At 38.2% G+C, this 18,820-nt stretch overlaps 1 protein-coding gene across 1 annotated transcript; it reads left to right on the top strand.

Annotated features, from left to right (window-relative positions):
* The first annotated feature begins 4,044 nt into the window (after positions 1-4,044).
* Positions 4,045-18,595, top strand: LOC124643933. Its single transcript, XM_047183055.1, has 9 exons — positions 4,045-4,050; positions 11,481-11,537; positions 11,874-11,906; positions 12,872-12,997; positions 15,112-15,322; positions 15,935-16,042; positions 16,882-17,029; positions 17,820-18,009; positions 18,473-18,595. Exons 1-9 carry the CDS (start codon positions 4,045-4,047, stop codon positions 18,593-18,595), a joined length of 1,002 nt encoding a protein of 333 aa, XP_047039011.1.
* Positions 18,596-18,820: the final 225 nt, after the last annotated feature.

Here is an 18,820-nt window from a genome sequence, read left to right as displayed (position 1 = left end):
TATTGGGTTGCCCGGGTAGGTAACTGGGTTGAGGAGGTCAGATCGCTGAGTAGTCGCTCCTTGTAAATCACTGGAACTCAGCCACATCCGGCTAGACTGGAAGCCGAGGATGACTACCAGAAAAAAAATTACATTACTTGCTAATGTCAAAATTCTACCTCTGGATGGCCGACTGAAATTTTGCAAATCAAGTGGTCTTACAGGCAAGTGGTATGGCAACTAAAATTCATAAAATAATGGCAAAAAAGAATAAAGAATCTTACCTTGAGTAAGCTCCGCACATTGATATGCATGCACCTTTACAGTAAGTGAGCAGGCGACAGCCAAAATGCTTGTGAGAGAGATCATTTATGCCACTCAAGTGTACCTACCCAGTGTATCGAAAAACTTGCGTCTACATACTAATATTTAACTTTTATCGTAATAGTCTTAATTACTATAAATAAAAATTTCACGCTTTTAAATTACTGTTCTTTGAGAATGGGCAATGATAGATGGCGTTGTACAAAGTCAAAGTATTTAAACATAGGTAAAAGTAATACTACTAAGTGGGTTTCTCATGGAGTTTCTTGCCCGTTCTTCTCCATAGGAAGCTACTTTTGGAATGGGCAACTAGAATCAACCTTATTTAAAAAATGTTGACGTTGACTCACGTTGATAAGTGCTTGTAAAGGCCTAAATGAAATAAATGATTTGATTTGGTTGGTTCAAGAAAGTCAGGTTAAATTGTTTTCAACATCTTTCGTCGCATGTGGATAAGAATGTGACTGGCTTCTTTTCTACTTTTATTAATATTGCTTTTTTTTCTTTCTTTTTATTGTTGACGAAACGTAGGTACTTGACGTTTCTTTAAACGACCTCAAAATTATACGACGTTGATAAGATATGATGCCCCGTTCTTTCCAGTAAAAAAGGAAAATTTTCTTTCTAGGAAAAGAGTCCTCATTGGGCATACTTCCTATATCTATGTACAGGTACACTCACTAATATAATTTAGAAGAAATATTTTTTTTATAACTGCTGAACTGGTTTGAAAAATTCTTTCACTATTGGAAATATCCCCGAGTGACATGGGCTATATTTTATCCGGGTACGGAAAAAAGTTACTCCGGAACACGGATGAAACCATGAGAAAATACTGGTTAAAATAGTTATATTCTACAATATATTTATTCGTGATTAACCAGTACGGTCCGTTAATGAGTCACTATCATCTTATGAGGAGTTCCTCCATTTTTTGAAGAAGGAAAGATGAGAGGAGATGACACAAGGTAACAAGGTACAACGTAGTAAATAAATACAAATTAGGGTTCAAAATTTATTTTTTTTTACATCTAAATGCATTTAGCCGTGTATACAATTTTTTTTCATTAACTTGTTTTGTAATCTTTCATTCTGCCAATTAGCCGATTAAACCACAAATTTTCTGCCCATTGATAAATCGAATAAAAATACTAAAATAAATAAGATTTAATACCAAACAGACGGAGGAGTAGTTGTAACCAAAGTTGAAGGTTGGTTCCACAATTGTTGGGAAGATTGGCCCCACAAATGTTGATGCTTATTGGTGGACTGATCCCAGAGACCTGGCGAATGTTGCAACTGAGGTTCGACTGAAAGGCTTAATAGTGGGGACGGAGTTTGGTTCCACAATTTTTGTAAAGGTTGGCCCCACGAATTTTGAGGTATAGCATTAGCTAGTAGTGGAGAATTATGCTGCTCCCAAAGACCGTTGGATGTTAGGCCTGACCGACGCTCGGTCAAGAGGCTTAACAGTGGGGCCGGGGTTTGGTTCCACAAATTTTGGGAAGATTGGCCCCACGAATTTTGAAGCTTATTGGTAGACTGGTCCCAGAGAGAGACCGGGGTTCCTGACTGAGGTACAGCTGAGAGGGTTAAAAGTGAGGACGGTGTTTGGTTCCATAATCTTTGGGAAGATTGACCCCACAAATTTTGAGGTTTAGCTACTATTGAAGGTGAAATAGACTGGTCCCAGAGGTTGTGGGACGTTAGAGCCGACCGACGTTCGGTTAACAGGTTTAATAATGGGGACGGTGTTTGTTTCCATAAGTTTTGGGAAGATTGGCCCCACGAATTTAGAGGTCCAGCTAATAATGGCGAAGCAGACTGGTCCCAGAGATTATGTAACGAATGATCCGACTGAAGCTCAGCGGACAAGGTTAAAATTGGGGATGGATTTTGGTTCCACAATTTTTGGGAAGATTGGCCCCACGAATTTTGAAGCTTATTGGTAGACTGGTCCCAGAGACTAGAGGCCGGGGTTCCCGACTGAGGTTCGGCTAAGAGGGTTAAAAGTTGGGACGGTGTTTGGTTCCACAATTTTTGGGAAGATTGATCCCACAAATTTTGAGGTTTAGCAGCTATTAAAGGTGATACAGACTGGTCCCAAAGATTCTGGGATGTCAGACCCGACCGACGCTCTGTTAACAGGTTTAATAATGGGGAAGGTGTTTGGTTCCATAAGTTTTGGGAAGATTGGCCCCACAAATTTTGAGGTCCAGCTAATAATGGCGAAGCAGACTGATCCCAGAGATTATGTAACGAATGATCCGACTGAAGCTCAGCGGACAAGGTTAAAATTGGGGATGGATTTTGGTTCCACAAGTTTTGGGAGGACTGGCCCCACGAATTTTGAAGATTATTGGTAGACTGGTCCCAGAGACTAGAGGCCGTTTGTTGAAGTTTAGCCCCTAATAGTGGTGAAGTAGATTGGTCCCAAAGACCGTATCCAGACCGGTTCCACAATTTTTTGGGTGCTAGGTGATGACGGTGAGGGTGAGTATGAGTAAGTAGAGGCTGGTTTGAGATGCTTGACAAAGGTAACTGTTCCCACAATTCTTCAGGCGATTGCTCCCAAGAGTTCTCAGGTACGACATCGGTAAGAGTCCATGTTGCATCATCCCACAGATTTTGAGAACGTAATCCAACATTTTGTAGATTCGAATCGCAGTAGTATGAAGGGGTGAGGGATCCTGTACCAATAAAGTTCCCGGTCCGGTGCACGACGAGTAACGTCGGGTTCTTAAATTCAATAGTTGATCTTTCACTTTCATCGCATAGTACTAGTTTAACACCTAACCCGATTTGACACGGGCTTGCCTGAAACAAATGCATTATAATAGACACTTTTTATTTTAGATTCTCATGTAGACTTGCAGTAGATTTCTATAACCCGTATCCGTTCATTTGTGATCAGTAATTTTTAAATTAGCTCCACATTTAATAAAATAATGTGAGGAAATATCTGAAATAACAAAACAATGGATAGGTTATAGAAAACCGCAGTTAGATATAGATGAGATTTTGCTTCTAAGGTAGTTATTGCAATATAGAACTGTAGGAAACAGGTAATATTTTACACTTACGGGAAGTTCAACTATAACGTCAGCTACTCCATCAGGCAAGGTAATTGGTTGCAGAGTGACCTTCCTGCCACCTATCGAACCTAGAAATCGGAGAGATAGTTTATAGAAACGAGTCCTAGTATCAATATAACTCTAGCCCACCACAGGCTAGGAATTATAATACGATTGTAATCCTGGCTTACGGCCGTCCCCAATATCCTATCTGTTGTGTTGCTTACTAGAGATAGGAATAAAATGATAGAAAAATAAATGATGTTTATGTAATTTCAAAGTTTCAAAAATTCATACTAGTACTTCTTACAAAAATGTGGTTTAATAAAAAAAAGCTTACCAATAACATAAGTTTGACATTGAAAAATTGGTTGAGCATAGGTGGCAACTGCTAAGGCCAGCCCTAACAAACTTGTTACCGTTACCATGACGACCACGGGAGTAGCTGGAACTACCAACTCTATATTGCTATTTATACCAGTCGAAATAGGTGAGAAAACTATTTTTTTTAATTACATTGAAATCCTATAATTAGATTAGTGGGTCGTAATGAGTAAGCACAGCGAATTACTGGTAATCCGTTAAATAATAAACACAAAAAAATTGATTACCTCTAATATTTGAAAGGTTCAGACCATGGAGTAAGGATATGAGCGGAGATGCCATAATGATGGTAAGTTAGAACCCTTCTGCTAGGTTAAATTCGTAGTGGGCATGACCAAAACGATCACTTACGAAAGAACTAACGAGACGTTCGGGTTCTTTAAGATAACTGTCAACGATTTTTGGTATTCCAAAAATGGGCGGATCTAAAGAAGGCGTATAAGGGTAGAGGTAATGTTCCTCATCCCCCGAACATCCGCATTTTGGCGCTCTACTTTCTTAGGAGATTTTCCGTTTTATGGCATCTCCGCTAGTCATTTGGTTCTCCATGGTTCAGAGTTCAGACACAGTTAATTTGAGTAATTTTGTGTTTTGACGGATCGACACTCGACTTCATTTTATTATTCTAAAAGTTTGTAGGTAATGTGCAAAAGTCTGCCGATAGTTTGTTTGAGTTCATAATCAGTATGAAGACGAATGGTAGTACGCACAACAAAGATCAGGTACTAAGCCGGTATCGGATTGACAGAAAACTTTGATTGGAATCTGAAAAATAATATTGCTAACCATTGGGTCATTTGTTGGCCGACTGTTAAGTCTGCATTGTTGAAGGGCATCCGCGGAAATTTACGAATCAGTCATAAGACCTATCGTCCTGTATGGATCGGAGTGTTGGGCGTTGAAAAAGAGGGACGAGACAAGAATGGATAAAGTGAGGAATTATTACATTAGAGGAACTCTGAAAGTAGCGCCAGTTACAGAAAAGATGAGGAGTAGAAGATTGTCATGGTATGGGCATGTAATGAGGAGGGATGATACGCATGCAACAAAGTGTGTGCTAAGTATGAATGTAGATGGATGGAGAGGAAGAGGAAGACCTAAGAAAAGATGGATGGATTGCCTGAAAGATGACATGAATAGGAAGGGAGTGAGTGTCTGTATGACGAGTGACAGGGGAAAATGGAAGAAAATGACTTATTGCGGGTACCCCAAGTAAAATTGGGAACAGGGCAGGAGAAAGAGAAGAGAGCAGCTCGGAAGTTGGTTATTGGAACACCCGTGCATCGGACAGCAAGTTATTGTCGGTCCTGCGCATCATCTTTCTCCAATTGTGTAGGATTACCGTACCATCAGGCTATGAGACTGAAGGAATAGTGAGTGCACTTGTATCTGCGCAAATGCTTGTGCACTATAATAATATCTTGCGCAGCTGGCTGATCTCCTCATGTGAGAACAGCCGCCGTGGACTGTTAACATCATTATTTTAACTGAAGTCTACTAATGTTTTGTGTATGGATTAAAAACTCAATCAATAATCCCTCGGAAAGGTAGAAAACATAATTTTTAATTGAAAAAAGATAACCCATTCGATATGGGTGACTTAAGCGGGATTTATACTGAACTCGTGAATAAACTAATAGCTTAATAATGAAGAAACAAACCTTGAAACGTATGTTTCGTATGTCGTGGCTAACTTTTTATTTTTAACTGGCTGTTTCCCGCGGTTTCATTTGAGTTCCCGTGAATGATGTATTTCTGTTGCCGCTATAACAACAAATCAAACGTGATTTTTTTTTCCGTTTTATAAATCTGTACGGAACCCTTCGTGCGCGATTCCAACTCGCACTTGGCCGGCTTTTTTTTTAATCGGTTCAATAGTTTGGGAGCCCAGCACCTTTTGTACGCAAAAACATTTTCCTAATTATAATATTAAGTATATTTAGCCTTATAGCAGATATTATTAAAATTGCTTTAAAAGCTTATAGACGGAAACAGTAAGCATCTTTGTTTAAGACCATCGTCGGGCGACGATTTTGGTCATACATAGACTAAAAAAATCGTTCACAAAATCGCGTAACTATTATTGTGAATACGGGTTAAGATTACCAATTGTATCTTCCTATGAGCACACTTAGATTGTAGAATCATTGTAGATATGAACTGGTTGTCGAAGCTGCATATTTTTCTGACCTGTAAGTAGGTGTACCAGGCCTGTCAATTTTATTAACATTATAACACACATAAGATAATTTTATTTACATTTGCTTGCGTTTATATCCTCCGTGTTTCAGAGTGCAAGTCATTTGAAACATCCAAGCAGTCGTTCAGATAGTCGGATGCAAGAAAGTCTGATAAGCATTCTTCCCAAGGGGTATCGGGATGAGCATATTATTTCTACCTTGCACATTTTCAACTATGTATGTTGGAGTGGTTCCAACTGACCAGATGCAGCTGATTACTATTGTCCTACATGGATCAACATGTATGTCGGCTTCCAGTCTAACCGGATGCAGCTGAGTACCAGTGTCTTACAAGAAGCAACTGCCTATCTGACTTTCTGATATTAGTTTTCTCGGCAAACCCATATCCATTATTTAAGCTGGTTTTCACACTTTTCGGCTACTCATTACCAGATGACGACTTCAAAAGATGTGACTGCCACAACCCACGAATTTGACATGCCTTGTGAAACACGGAGGAACTCGATTGGTCCGTACCATGTGGATGTCTTTTATATTTTTTAACTTTTATACATACATATCTTCTTATATATAAAAATGAATCGCTGTTCGTTAGTCTGACTAAAACTCGAGAATGGCTGGATTGATTTGTCTTTTTTTGGTTTTAAAATGTTTTTAGAGGTCCAGGATAGGTTTAAACGATACGAAGTTCGCGGGAGAAGCTAGTTCACAATAAATATAAAACCTAGTAAAAACCCATAAAAAAAAAAAACAAACTAAAAAGCATAAAAAAACTCATCGCCATCGCTGTCGACTGGGAGCGAACACAAGAGGCTAGCTAGAGGGTAGCATTACCTCGTTGGATCGATATGCTAATCCTTTTTCTGAGGTAATAGCCAGCCTTTTGGCCACGAGAAGCGTCAACCAGCCACTTACACAGAACTTTAAATAGGGCGTGGGCATTGGGACCCCACCAAGACCAGTCTAACCAAGGGATATCGGGTTGCCGGGTAACTTTGTTGAGGAGGTCAGATAGGCAGTCGCTTCTTGTAAAGCACTGGTACTCAGCTGAATTCGGTTAGACTGGAAGCCGACCCCAACATAGTTGGGAAAAGGCTCGGAGGAATGGTTCGAAAATATACATAGTTGCCGAGGTCACGATATTTCTCCGCAGCCGCAGCGAACTAAATTAAAAGTTTTTTTTCAGTATTCCTCTGTGTTCTGAGCTGCACACCGTTCTTCAATCCATCAGGTAGAAGAATGATCATTACGAAGAAACAACTGAACCTATTCAAGCCAGGAGTCGAGAACCGTGGCAAAAGGCTGGTCAACTTTAAAAATCTCCAAAGTTTATCGGTAGCATGATTTTGCTACTGCTTATGTAATAAATATATATTTTTTTCTTGTCTTTACTTTATTTATTTACACCTGGGAAATTCGTGTATGGGTTTTGGAGGTCAACCGTGTTTTAAGGCACGAAAAACTGTTGGTTCCGGCTGTCATTTAACATTTTTGGCAGTCGTTACGGGTAGCCTGTAAGCCAGACAACCAGCTTAACTAGGGATATCAGGTTACCCGTCTATCTGGGTTGAGGAGGTCAGATGGGCAATTGCTCCTTGTAAAACACTGGTACTCAGCTGCATTCAGTTTTACTGAAAGCCTGTCCCAATATAGTTGAACAAAAGTTAGACAGACATTGGTACAAGAAATATACATACTTGCTTGGATTCGAACCCATAAATTGACATGTAGAAGTTTAAACTTTAACCAGTAGCCACAATGTCGTTGATAAGCAATCTGTTATGAACCAAAAAGTACTAAAACATAACAATCAATTAATGCAGTAGTACCTAACAGGCAATTTGTTTAATTCTTTGCAATAAAGTGCAGAAGCGAAGGAGTCGCCGACAGGGTTAGGATTTTAGCTCAATGGAGAACAAGAAATTTATTTTAAAATTATGTTCTGTGAGTATTTTGAACTATCTTAGGCCTAAAGTTTACCGACGAAAAAGTGGACCAAAAAATTCAACCAACTTCAATAATATCGGGTGTGTCATTCACAATCACATTAAATGAAATGCGTTAATTAATATACTGGTTAATATATGTCGATTAACACAAAGAAAAAAGAAAAATACGTTAAAATAAAAAAATAAAAAAATTCGAACAAAGTAAACAGAATAAAAAAATGTGTGAAAGTTAGAACACCATGTCACCTATGCCTACATGTCAGTCATTACAAACAACGGAAATTATTTGAAAACTGTCAACTGGTCAAAACATTCGATAGTACTAAGTTTCTATCTGAAAAAAAAAAGTTTATCTCTGCTTTACACATGATGTTGTAAATTATAAAAACAAAAAATGACTCCTGTGGTTAAACCACTAAATGGATTGGGTTAGTTTTTTTACAATTCGCTATAGAATATCATAAAGTATATGCAATAGGATTTAATGTGATTGTGAACGACACACTGTATACCTGCCTTATCCTTTGTCTGTCAAATATCATGTTGAAAACCACATCAAAATCGGTTCACAATCGGCAGCACAAAACCTACAAAAATACAGTAATAGTTACATACTTAGGTATAGATGCTTAATGAATCGTTTTTTTTTTTAACCCCCGACGCAAAAACGACGGGGTGTTATAAGTTTGACGTGTCTGTGTGTGTGTGTGTGTATGTGGCATCGTAGCTCCCAAACGGATGATCCGATTGTAATGCGGTTTTTTTTGTTTGAAAGGAATGTCATTCGGGAGTGTTCTTAGCTATGTTTGGTGGAAATCGGTTCAGGTCTTCAAGGTCATCAGCTCGTTTGTTAGGTGTGATAGGAATGTTACACGCTCAGTTTACTTGCAAGCATATGTGGGATCTGAAATTTGAAATACTAATGTCTTCTGGAACCACTGAGCTGGTCTGCTGTTAGGACACGAAGATAGGAGACGTAACCCTGAACTGCCGTTTGGTAAACCCATCGAGTTTGGGCTCGTTGAATTTGTCTTGACGAGTTCTCTTCATGTTTCTGATTGTCGAGAACCTGATGCTGGAAATGGGATGTGCCCAAGTAACAAAAGCTTCTATAACCAAGGCGTTTTGTCACCAATCAGTGTCATAGTAGGCCTGTAATGGTAACCATTATGACTGTCTGTACTATAAAGGTTTTTAACAAAGCGTTTTGATTCTATAAGATAAAGAGCATTTAAGTTCTATAATTAAGCTCTTAGAACGCTTACAGGACCATACAAAAGAATCGTTAAAGTTTTGCACTATAATAGATATGTATAAAGTGATTATGGTACTATTTAGTACTATTAAAGACCTTACCGACCCTTTCATGTATCTATTTTGCACTAATAATGCGTCAAAATTATTTTTATAGTACTAGTTTTGTAGTAGTATCAAAAACATAATTACAGGATTAATCTGCACTATGAAAGCACCTTACACAACTATTATGTAACCTTTTAGCTTTTTAAAAGCTCCCTCATTATTACTACGGGGCTAGTTCTGTAAAAGTCATGAAAACCCTTCTATAGACATAACCATTCTAAATAGCATTATTAGTGAGTCTGTGTTACTCATACGACACTAAAGCGTGACATAAAAGGATTAAGATGAATAATTAATGGTCTAATTACATCTATACCAGCTTTTCAGAATCAATTATATGACTAGTATTTCATAAATGGTGACACACTGTCGACACTGTAGCACATGGTTCTGTACAAAATATTTGTTTTGTACCACAACAGGGCTGTAGTAATAATGTTTCTTTTTGTCTAGCCAGGAATAAGGATGAAGAATATAAGAGGGAGAACACCTCATAATATAATAGCATTCTTAAACAGAAAGTTAATTGTAAAGTAGATTCAATTAAATGTGAAATTGTCTGCATAACTTACGATTCTATGATGTATTTTGTCCCATTATGATAAGGAAAACTAGTTCCGAGTTTAAAAAAAAAGACTTAATGTTTTTTATTTGTTTATTAATTATAAACATGATCTATGGCAAGATGTATTTGAATGTATGTATATTCTAAACCTAGAAAAAATAGGGGCACTTACGGTCGACATCACAATAAGTAATATTAAAATAAAACATAACAATTATAGAAAAAAAACACTTCGGCGGGCATAATCTCGACTTCTTGAGAATAACTATCAACAAGAAAAAAAAGATGCATACGCTAATGTCACAATAATTGTGGTATTAGCGTATGCATCTTTTTATTTAACAACATAATTATCACATCTTTTTTATAAATAAAAAATTAAACATTAAAATCTGTACTCCAATAAAGTCAAATCTACTGAGGAATCTTACAAGATTCCTGTTATTCTATAGACTTTATTCTATATTGATTTTGATGTTCAAATCAAAATCAAAAATTATATCTGCTCAGGAAACAATCCACGTCCATTATATATGCCATCGTTAATTTTAGTATGTTACGACGCAGGCAAAGCACTGAAACAAACGCAATCGTACAATTACTTCCAGCATTATGACAAAAAAAGGTTTATTTTATATTTGGACAACGAACCCTATTTCGTTTTCGGTAACAATATGGCTGCTGTTTTCGGCCATGATAGCACATTAGCAGCACGGCTGAAACCAATGTGTACTATAGCAGCCATATTCGGGACCAGTCCTTATTTTATTAATTTTAATTTAATTAAAACACGTAAATTATAATGGCGCATTGTCAAATTTGAAATCAGCATAATGATTTTATCGATACAATAATTTTCGCAAGAGCAAGTTATGGGAGAGTAAGACCATATCGGTCCATGCATGTTTTATAGTATGTTATGTTAAGCAACAATGGCAAACGACATAAAGCATAACTTACCGATATATTTTGTTTTCTTGAAGAACACTCACGATTCACGATCACAACACAAACGAAATGGTCACCAGTGTGATAAAAAAGATAACTGGAATCGTTTACGGTGCAAATAGCACTATAAACATGTTTTGGTTACTTTTGTAGTGCACTTTTAGTTACATAAACGTTGCAGACAACACCATTTCAGTACTAAAGAGCGTTTCTTGATACTTTTACATTTCAACTAAAGAGCTGACTTATCACCGTGAGAGCCTTTATGTAGTGTCTATAGAATAAATCCGTGATAATACTAGGGCCTAATTGGGGTTTTGTAAATGTTTACAACACCATTATAGTACTAACATGAACACTAATTAGCACGCTCCAAAACGTTCTCAGGACCTTTATAGTATCAAATTTTGTTTCTTGGGTGGCGGATGAAACCCTGGAATGCCGGAATGAAACGGATAAACCGATTTATATTTTTGCTGAAAATCTAGAATGACCAAAGGTTAATCTTTGTTGTTTCTCAATCTGTGCAATTCTCCCAGAGCTGGTTTGTCATGAGGCTTGTTAAACAGCTTCTTTTGGCCGAGATCGCATATAGCGACCCCATCTTAAAATAAAAGAAATTAAATGAAAGAAGGAAAAATTAAGGAGCTCCTTCAAAAAGCATGAAATAAAATTAAATTAAAAAATTTTTCAGATTTTGTTAACACTGCACGTCACAAAAGCCAGCAACGATGTTTCTTCTTTTCAACTGGTGATTTTTTTATTAACCCTCCTCATATTTTTTGGCCTCATATTTGGACTAGCAAGGGCAGCGTAGGACGTCCACCACCAAGGTGGAAAGACGACCTTATAAAGGTCGCCGGAAGACGCTGGATGCAGGTCACCTCCAACAGGTATCTGTGGAGATCTAAGGGGGAGGCCTATGTTCGGCAGTGGACGTCCTACGGCTGAGATGATGATGATGATTTGAAAAAAAAATAACACTATATGACATGTTGAATAAATGAAGATCGAAATGTTTATTCTTTTTAATTTATTATTTACAGGACTATATGTAGGTACTAAACGTAGCATTTTTTCATTTCAGCTCGCCCGCCTTTCGTTCCCTACCGTGGAAACAGTAAGTTTTATACAGACGTTAAATTGGTTTATTATTGTTACCATAATTAAAATATCCAGGATGCTGTCTGCCTCGTTGGTCTAGTGGTCGCAAGCGCGGCTGCTGTGCTCAAGGTCTCGGGTTCGATTCCCGGGTCGGGCCGAAATAGCTTTGTGGGTTTTTTTAAACTTTCACAAAGCAGTCAGTCCGTAATCTGGAAGTTGGTGATTGATTCACCCGTGCATCGGAGAGCATTAATATTGATCCTGCGCCTGATCTCTCTCCGGTCGTGTCGGATTGCAGTCCCATCGCGCTATGAGAGTGAAGGAATAGGGAGTGCACCTGTTTATGCGCAAATGCTCGTGCACTATAATATGTCCTGCGCAGCTGGCTGATCTCCTTAAATGAGAACAGCCGCCGTGGCCGAAATCGGCCGTGGACGCCATTACCCATACTATCTATAGCTGAACGTTATTTCACCAAGTTAAACCACGGACTAGTAAAAAATTACTTAAAAAAATGCTTTTTTTACTTATACATTATTTCTACGTATTTAGGGGTATGAAAAATTGCCAGTAGCCGATTCTCAGACCCACTGATTATGCATTTAAATTTGGTAAAAATCTTGATTTCTGACACTTACGCGAATATTAGACATTTAAATAAAACTACTTTTACGGATTTTATCGCGTTATATTAATATTATTTAATCCCGACGTTTCGGATCCTTTACAGCATCCCTGGTCACGGGCAGACTAAGGTGTTGGTTGTCTTGATATATTAGTTACAAACAGCTACCCTACATTTTGTTGATTATTATTGACAATCCGATTCACGCAAAACGAGCTCACTGTATCCATAGGTCGAGCAGTTGTAGGCTTGTAAAAATCAGTAAGTAAAGCCGTTTCAAACAACTCAAAATAACTAACATTGTGATACGAGAATTTTATTTACATAAGATTTTCATATAACCCATTATATTCCAGAAACCGTACAACATGCCATCCGCGAAGGACCTCGACCCTCGACACAGCTATGCTGACGAAAAGTTCGAAAAGTTGCAGGATTATTACAACTACATGAATGGACGTATGAAGGAGCCACACAACCCTGTCAGTATAATTGTATTCCCTTTTCCATGTTCTCCTTCCTTCTGCCCTGTTCCCAATTTTGGGGTCGGTGCTACATGTCTTCCACATCCATTATTCCCTATCACTCGTCATACTGGCACTCACGCCCTTTATATTCAAGATGACATAAATCGACTATGTCAGTGGTGTGATTCTAACGCCATGGAACTTAATATAAATAAATGCTATCACATAAAGTTTTCGCGTAAAAAGCATCAATTCTTTACATCTTACACTATGAAGGGACAAGCTTTAAAGAGTGTAACACAAGTCAGAGATTTAGGGATTATTATTGATTCAGAAATGCGTTTTACTACTCATACAGATAAAATAGTTGCCAAATCAAATAAAATGTTAGCATTTATAAATAGGAACACTAGACAATTTAAATCAATAACAGCATTAAAAGCACTTTACTATGCTCTTGTGCGTAGCAACATCGAATACTGTTCCGTAGTGTGGTATCCTATGTATCAAAATAACATTCAGCGAATTGAAAAAGTACAGAAAAAAATCTTAAGAAGACTATCTATTATCTGTGGTATACGGCATAGTGTGAAGGAATATAATGATAGACTTGAGCATTTTAAAATGAAATCCTTGCTTTGGTGCAGAGACTATTGTGGGTTGATATTTTTATATAAAATTTTAAACAGTAGAACAGAATGTCCATCTTTGTTGTCCCAAATACAAATAAAAGTACCAAGGTCTTCAGCTAGGCTAGTAAATTATACCCCATTCGTCACGAAACATACCCGAAATAAGTATGGCAGCAACGCACCTCTCACTTATACTCTCAGAAAGTGTAATGACATTTATAAAAAACACGACTTGGATATATTTGCAAGTAAAATAAGTGTATTTAAAAGAGCCATTAAGAGTTTGCCTAATTTTTAATTTTTATAGTTTTATTATGTTTTACCCAATTTCTTAATTTCTTTTATTTTTAATTACTCTTAATTTTTAACTCTTTTACTTGAACAACCTAAAAAAAATGTTGAGCCTACCTTTAATTTAAGAGCATACACTAACTGTTGTTTCATTTATTTTTAAGATTGTCTGTATGTGTCTTAGTTGGTAAGCCTAAATAAATAAATAAATGTCATCTTTCAGGCAATCCATCCATCTTTTCTTACGTCTTCCTGTTCCTCATCTATATTCATACTTAGCACACATTTCTTTATATGCGTATCATCCCTCCTCATTACATGCCCATACCATGACAACTGTTTACTTCTCATATTTTCTGTAACTGGCGTTAATTTCAGACTTCCTCTAATGTAATCATTACTCACTTTATCCATTCTTGTCACACTTGTCTTCTCTTTTCCATATATCATACATGTCTACCAGTGTTTCATAACCTGCTTAGTCTTTTTATCAACTATGTTGGGGTCGGCTTCAAGTATCACTGTAAAAATCTGAGCATCTAGGCTGTGCCACATGAAGCGACGAACTTAAAGAAATCGGTATCGGGTCCCCTGGGTAACTGGGTTGAGGAGGTAAAATAGGCAGTCGTTCCATGTAAAATAATGGTACTCAGCTGCATCCCGTAGGACTGAAGCCCACCCCAATACAGGGTGTGTCGTTCACAATCACATTAAATCTAATCACATATACTTTATGATATTCTATGGCGAATTGTAAAAAAAATAAGCTAATCCATTCAGTGGTTTAGCCGCAGGAGTCATTTTTCGTTTTTCTAATTTACAACATCATGTGTAAAGCAGATATAAAGTTAGGAGTATTGAATGTTTTGATCAGTTGACAACTGTCAGTTTTCAAGGACGAGTTTCAATTGTTTGTAATGACTGACTTTTATATGGTGTTCTAATTTTCGCACATTTTTATTCTATTTACTTTGTTTGAAAAATGATTTTTTTTTATTTTTACGTATTTTTCTTTTTCCTTTGCGCTAATCGACATATAATAACCAGTATATTAACGCATTTCATTTAATGTGATTATGAACGACACACCCGATATAGTTGGGAAAAGTCTAGGCACATACCATCAATTTTCAACATGGCTGCTCGTCCTGTAGGTATTTGTCGTTGGTGAATCAGAGATTCTTCACAGAATTTTCTTAATTTCAGGCAGAAAGACGTGAAATATTGGACATCGGTGCAAAGAAACTCTATTCCTTCATCGATTCCCACATTAAGGATATGAAGAGACTTCTTTATGCCACGGACATGGCCCTCATGTCTATGGTTCTGTTGAAACTAAATAAGAAAATGGACACTTCGGAAGCTAAGATCAAGTCTACACAGGCGAAGATACCTTTCGGGTTATATACCAGTCCTGGTAAGTGAGTAAACTGTTACTGTTACAGCCTTTTTATCGTCCCACTGCAGGGCACAGGCCTCCTCTCACACGGAGAAGGATTTAGCGTTAATCACCACGCTTGCTCAATGCTGGTTGGTGATTTCAGACTATAGTCCAGGTTTCCTCGAGATGTTTTCCTTCACCTTTTTACTCAAATCGAATCAAAAATCATGTATTCAAAGTAGGCTGAAAATAATACTTTTCAAACGTCAGGATTACATGAGACAGCCCCAAAAACCCTTCACCACTTCCTATGAGTTATTAGTGGGAAGAAGTGGCGCAACAAACTCCCCAGCAACACGTCTGTCTTTCTCATACTTAAACAGCCACTGTTTACATAATTATGAATACAGCGAAAAGACATCCACTGCTGGACTGCTACTTCTCTCAAACTGGGGTGATTTGCCCATACCTACCGTTCTAGACAAGCGTGTTAATTTAGAGTAGGTATTATTAGCTTTGAAAATAATAAATAATACCTAGTAAATAGCTTATTGATCCAAAGTTACATTAACAAATAAATTAGTACATTGATCGATCCGTGTGCCTGTTCTAGGCTACAAACACTTAAATATAATTTATGATTTCCAGAATTCAAATGCTTGGACACATCATATTACATTGTGTCGGCACACAACCAAGAGGACGCTCAAATGATTTTGTCCAGCGAGCGAAAACCGCATTGCTATACTTTTAGAGGTAAGATGGTAGAAACAAATGTTAGGTAAATATCAACAGTCTTATTCACACAACTTAATTATTGAGGAAGGGTCTCACCATCACCATGGTCATGAATACTTCGCGTGTAACCACGCGTCAGGACCGCTGTCACAACTCACCGATCCTCTCGAAATACATATAGAGAGTTGCTACCTAATTGCTACCAGCTACCATTAGTTGCTACCAATTGCTACCCTCGTGGTTTTGAAGATATTCAGCATCCAATGGTTTTCACAGCCATCACAGCATTTCTGATATCAGGATGGCTGTCACTTTTCCCAGTGTGAAGAAACGGCGCAAAAGTATTGATTTTTTTTTCACCCAGAGTTGCTACCTAATTGAATTAAAAAAAGTCGTGGTGGCCTAGTGGGTAAAGGACCAACCTCTCAAGTACAAGGGCGCGGGTTCGATCCCAGGTCAGGCAAGTACCAATGCAACTTTTCTAAGTTTGTATGTACTTTCTAAGTATATCTTAGACACCACTGACTGTGTTTCGGATGGCACGTTAAACAGTAGGTCCCGGCTGTCATTGAACATCCTTGGCAGTCGTTACGGGTAGTCAGAAGCCAGTAAGTCTGACACCAGTCTAACCAAGGGGTATCGGGTTGCCCGGGTAACTGGGTTGAGGAGGTCAGATAGGCAGTCGCTTCTTGTAAAGCACTGGTACTCAGCTGAATCCGGTTAGACTGGAAGCCGACCCCAACATGATTGGGAAAAAGGCTCGGAGGATGATGCTACCTAATTGCTACCCGAGCCGCCATAATGTTTGACGAGATCCATGCCAATCTCCGGAGTTTAACTTTGGAAGTACTTTACAGGAGCATTCGCCTTCATCGGTTTCTACCACCGTCACTCGGAGACGACGTACGTGGGCCCTCATGCTGAACAGTTCCAGGCTAAGGACCCGAGCCAGGGCCTGTACTGTCACTCAGACGACAATTGGAGCGATGCGCAGTGTATCTACAAGTATGTATTACATTGAATGAATGAATGAATGAAATACGTTTATTCACAGTGACACAGTGACTTACAAAAAATATAAATAAAATGTACAAAAAATTAGAAATAAAAAAGACGAATTACAATTAGAAATACAATAACTATGAATATGTGGGAAATATGTGTCACACCACACCCCACGTGAAACGGCCCTCGCTCAGCATAATGCTGAGACCCTATACGGGACAAAAGCCTCAGCGCTGATTTTCAGCGAGAGCCGAGCATTGCATCTTGCTTGCCGATGGTATCTCATCTTATGGTGTGCACGCCTAGTGAAGTTTTTGTCCTGTATAGAGGACAAGTGAACACATAAATAAGTTATTTGTAAAATGTTGGTGTGCCTTATTTAACAAATAAATCTTGTTTGTTTCGACCTTTTAACAGTTTCACTCGCGTTCTGAGTCTGACAATTGGTAGGTCCCGACTGTCATTTGAACATGTTTGGAACTGGCTGGCCTTTCTGGCTTCTGACTACCCGTAACGACTATTCGTTACAAGTAGTCACGATGGGTAGTCACCGAAGGGGTATTGAGGTGTCCAGGTAACTGGATTAAAGAGGTCAGATAGGCAGCCGCTACATTTTATATGTGGCATACTGGTACTCAGCTGCAACCCGTTAGACTGGAAGCCCACCCCAACATAAGTATTAGGTGATCACCTGCCTAGCCTTTTCCATACTATGTTGGGGTCGGCTTTGTCTAACCGGATGCAACTGCTGGCTATCTATAAACCTAACCATACCTACCGTCTTCCTCAGGATCAACCCACGCGAGGAGTTTCCAGAATCAGTGGAGTATGAGCCCAAGATCTCGTACTTCTGCGGGCCATACCGCTACTTCATACCGGCGACGACTGATGTTCGCTGTATATTCTCCATATTTTCCATGAATTTCGTCTTCAGATTCGGTTATGATGGTGTCACTTATAAGAGCTCTGATCTGTCTTTTGTGAGTAGCTTTTGATTTTATAATTAACACTGCACGTAATGGGATTAAATATAGCCTGTTTCTCGGAGTGAGTGTAGCTTTCCAACAGTGAAATAGACTCACGAATTCACACACGAATTTTTTAAATCGGTTCTGTAGTTTCGTAGCCAAAGACCAAAGCCGCAAGGTACAAGAAAATGTTTCACGGTCAGTTTGGATGACAATAACTATCAATATTCAAAATGGCGGCATACTCAATCCACTGTATTTAATGCATTCCCACAGTATGGACATCATATCATATACCATTGTTTTTAATAGGTACGTTCCGAAAATATTGGTAACAAATGAAAGGGCTTGCTAATTATTTAAGTCTAATTAGATAAAAAAATAACGTTATACCAAATCCAAAATGGACACCAATACCCAAGATGGACGAATTGAAAATTCAAGATTTTTTCCTAATGTTAATTTTTGACTTCAGATGTACCAAAACGGGCAAGTGTTCTACACGGACGAGCCATGGGCAGGCATGTCGTGTTGGAACTGGGCGTGCAAATGGCGCCACAATCAGAACCAGCGATCCAACGAGTTCTTTATTAACTAATTGTTTGCAATAAATATAATATTTAGAATATTTGGTTTAATTTTCTTTCACGTGTAGCTACTTATAGTGAGGTGGGTAAACCAATGACGGATTAAAGGAGAAGTAATCTTAAGGAAGCCTTCCATTCCGATTAGGCAAGTACCAATGCAATTTTTCTATATATCTTAGACACCAATGACTGCGTTTCGGATGGCACGTTAAACTGTAGGTCCCGGCTGTCATTAG

The sequence above is a fragment of the Helicoverpa zea genome, chromosome 29, assembly GCF_022581195.2.
Source record: "Helicoverpa zea isolate HzStark_Cry1AcR chromosome 29, ilHelZeax1.1, whole genome shotgun sequence".
Classification (NCBI taxonomy): domain Eukaryota; kingdom Metazoa; phylum Arthropoda; class Insecta; order Lepidoptera; family Noctuidae; genus Helicoverpa; species Helicoverpa zea.
This window is presented reverse-complemented; position numbering and strand designations above follow the sequence as displayed.

What these genes read in the sequence shown, in the direction of transcription:
- LOC124643933 (XM_047183055.1), top strand. An exon ending in GATGCGCAGTGTATCTACAA is followed by an intron (nt 17,030 to 17,819) that starts GTATGTATTACA and finishes CGTCTTCCTCAG; the next exon opens with GATCAACCCACGCGAGGAGT. An exon ending in AGAGCTCTGATCTGTCTTTT is followed by an intron (nt 18,010 to 18,472) that starts GTGAGTAGCTTT and finishes TTTTGACTTCAG; the next exon opens with ATGTACCAAAACGGGCAAGT.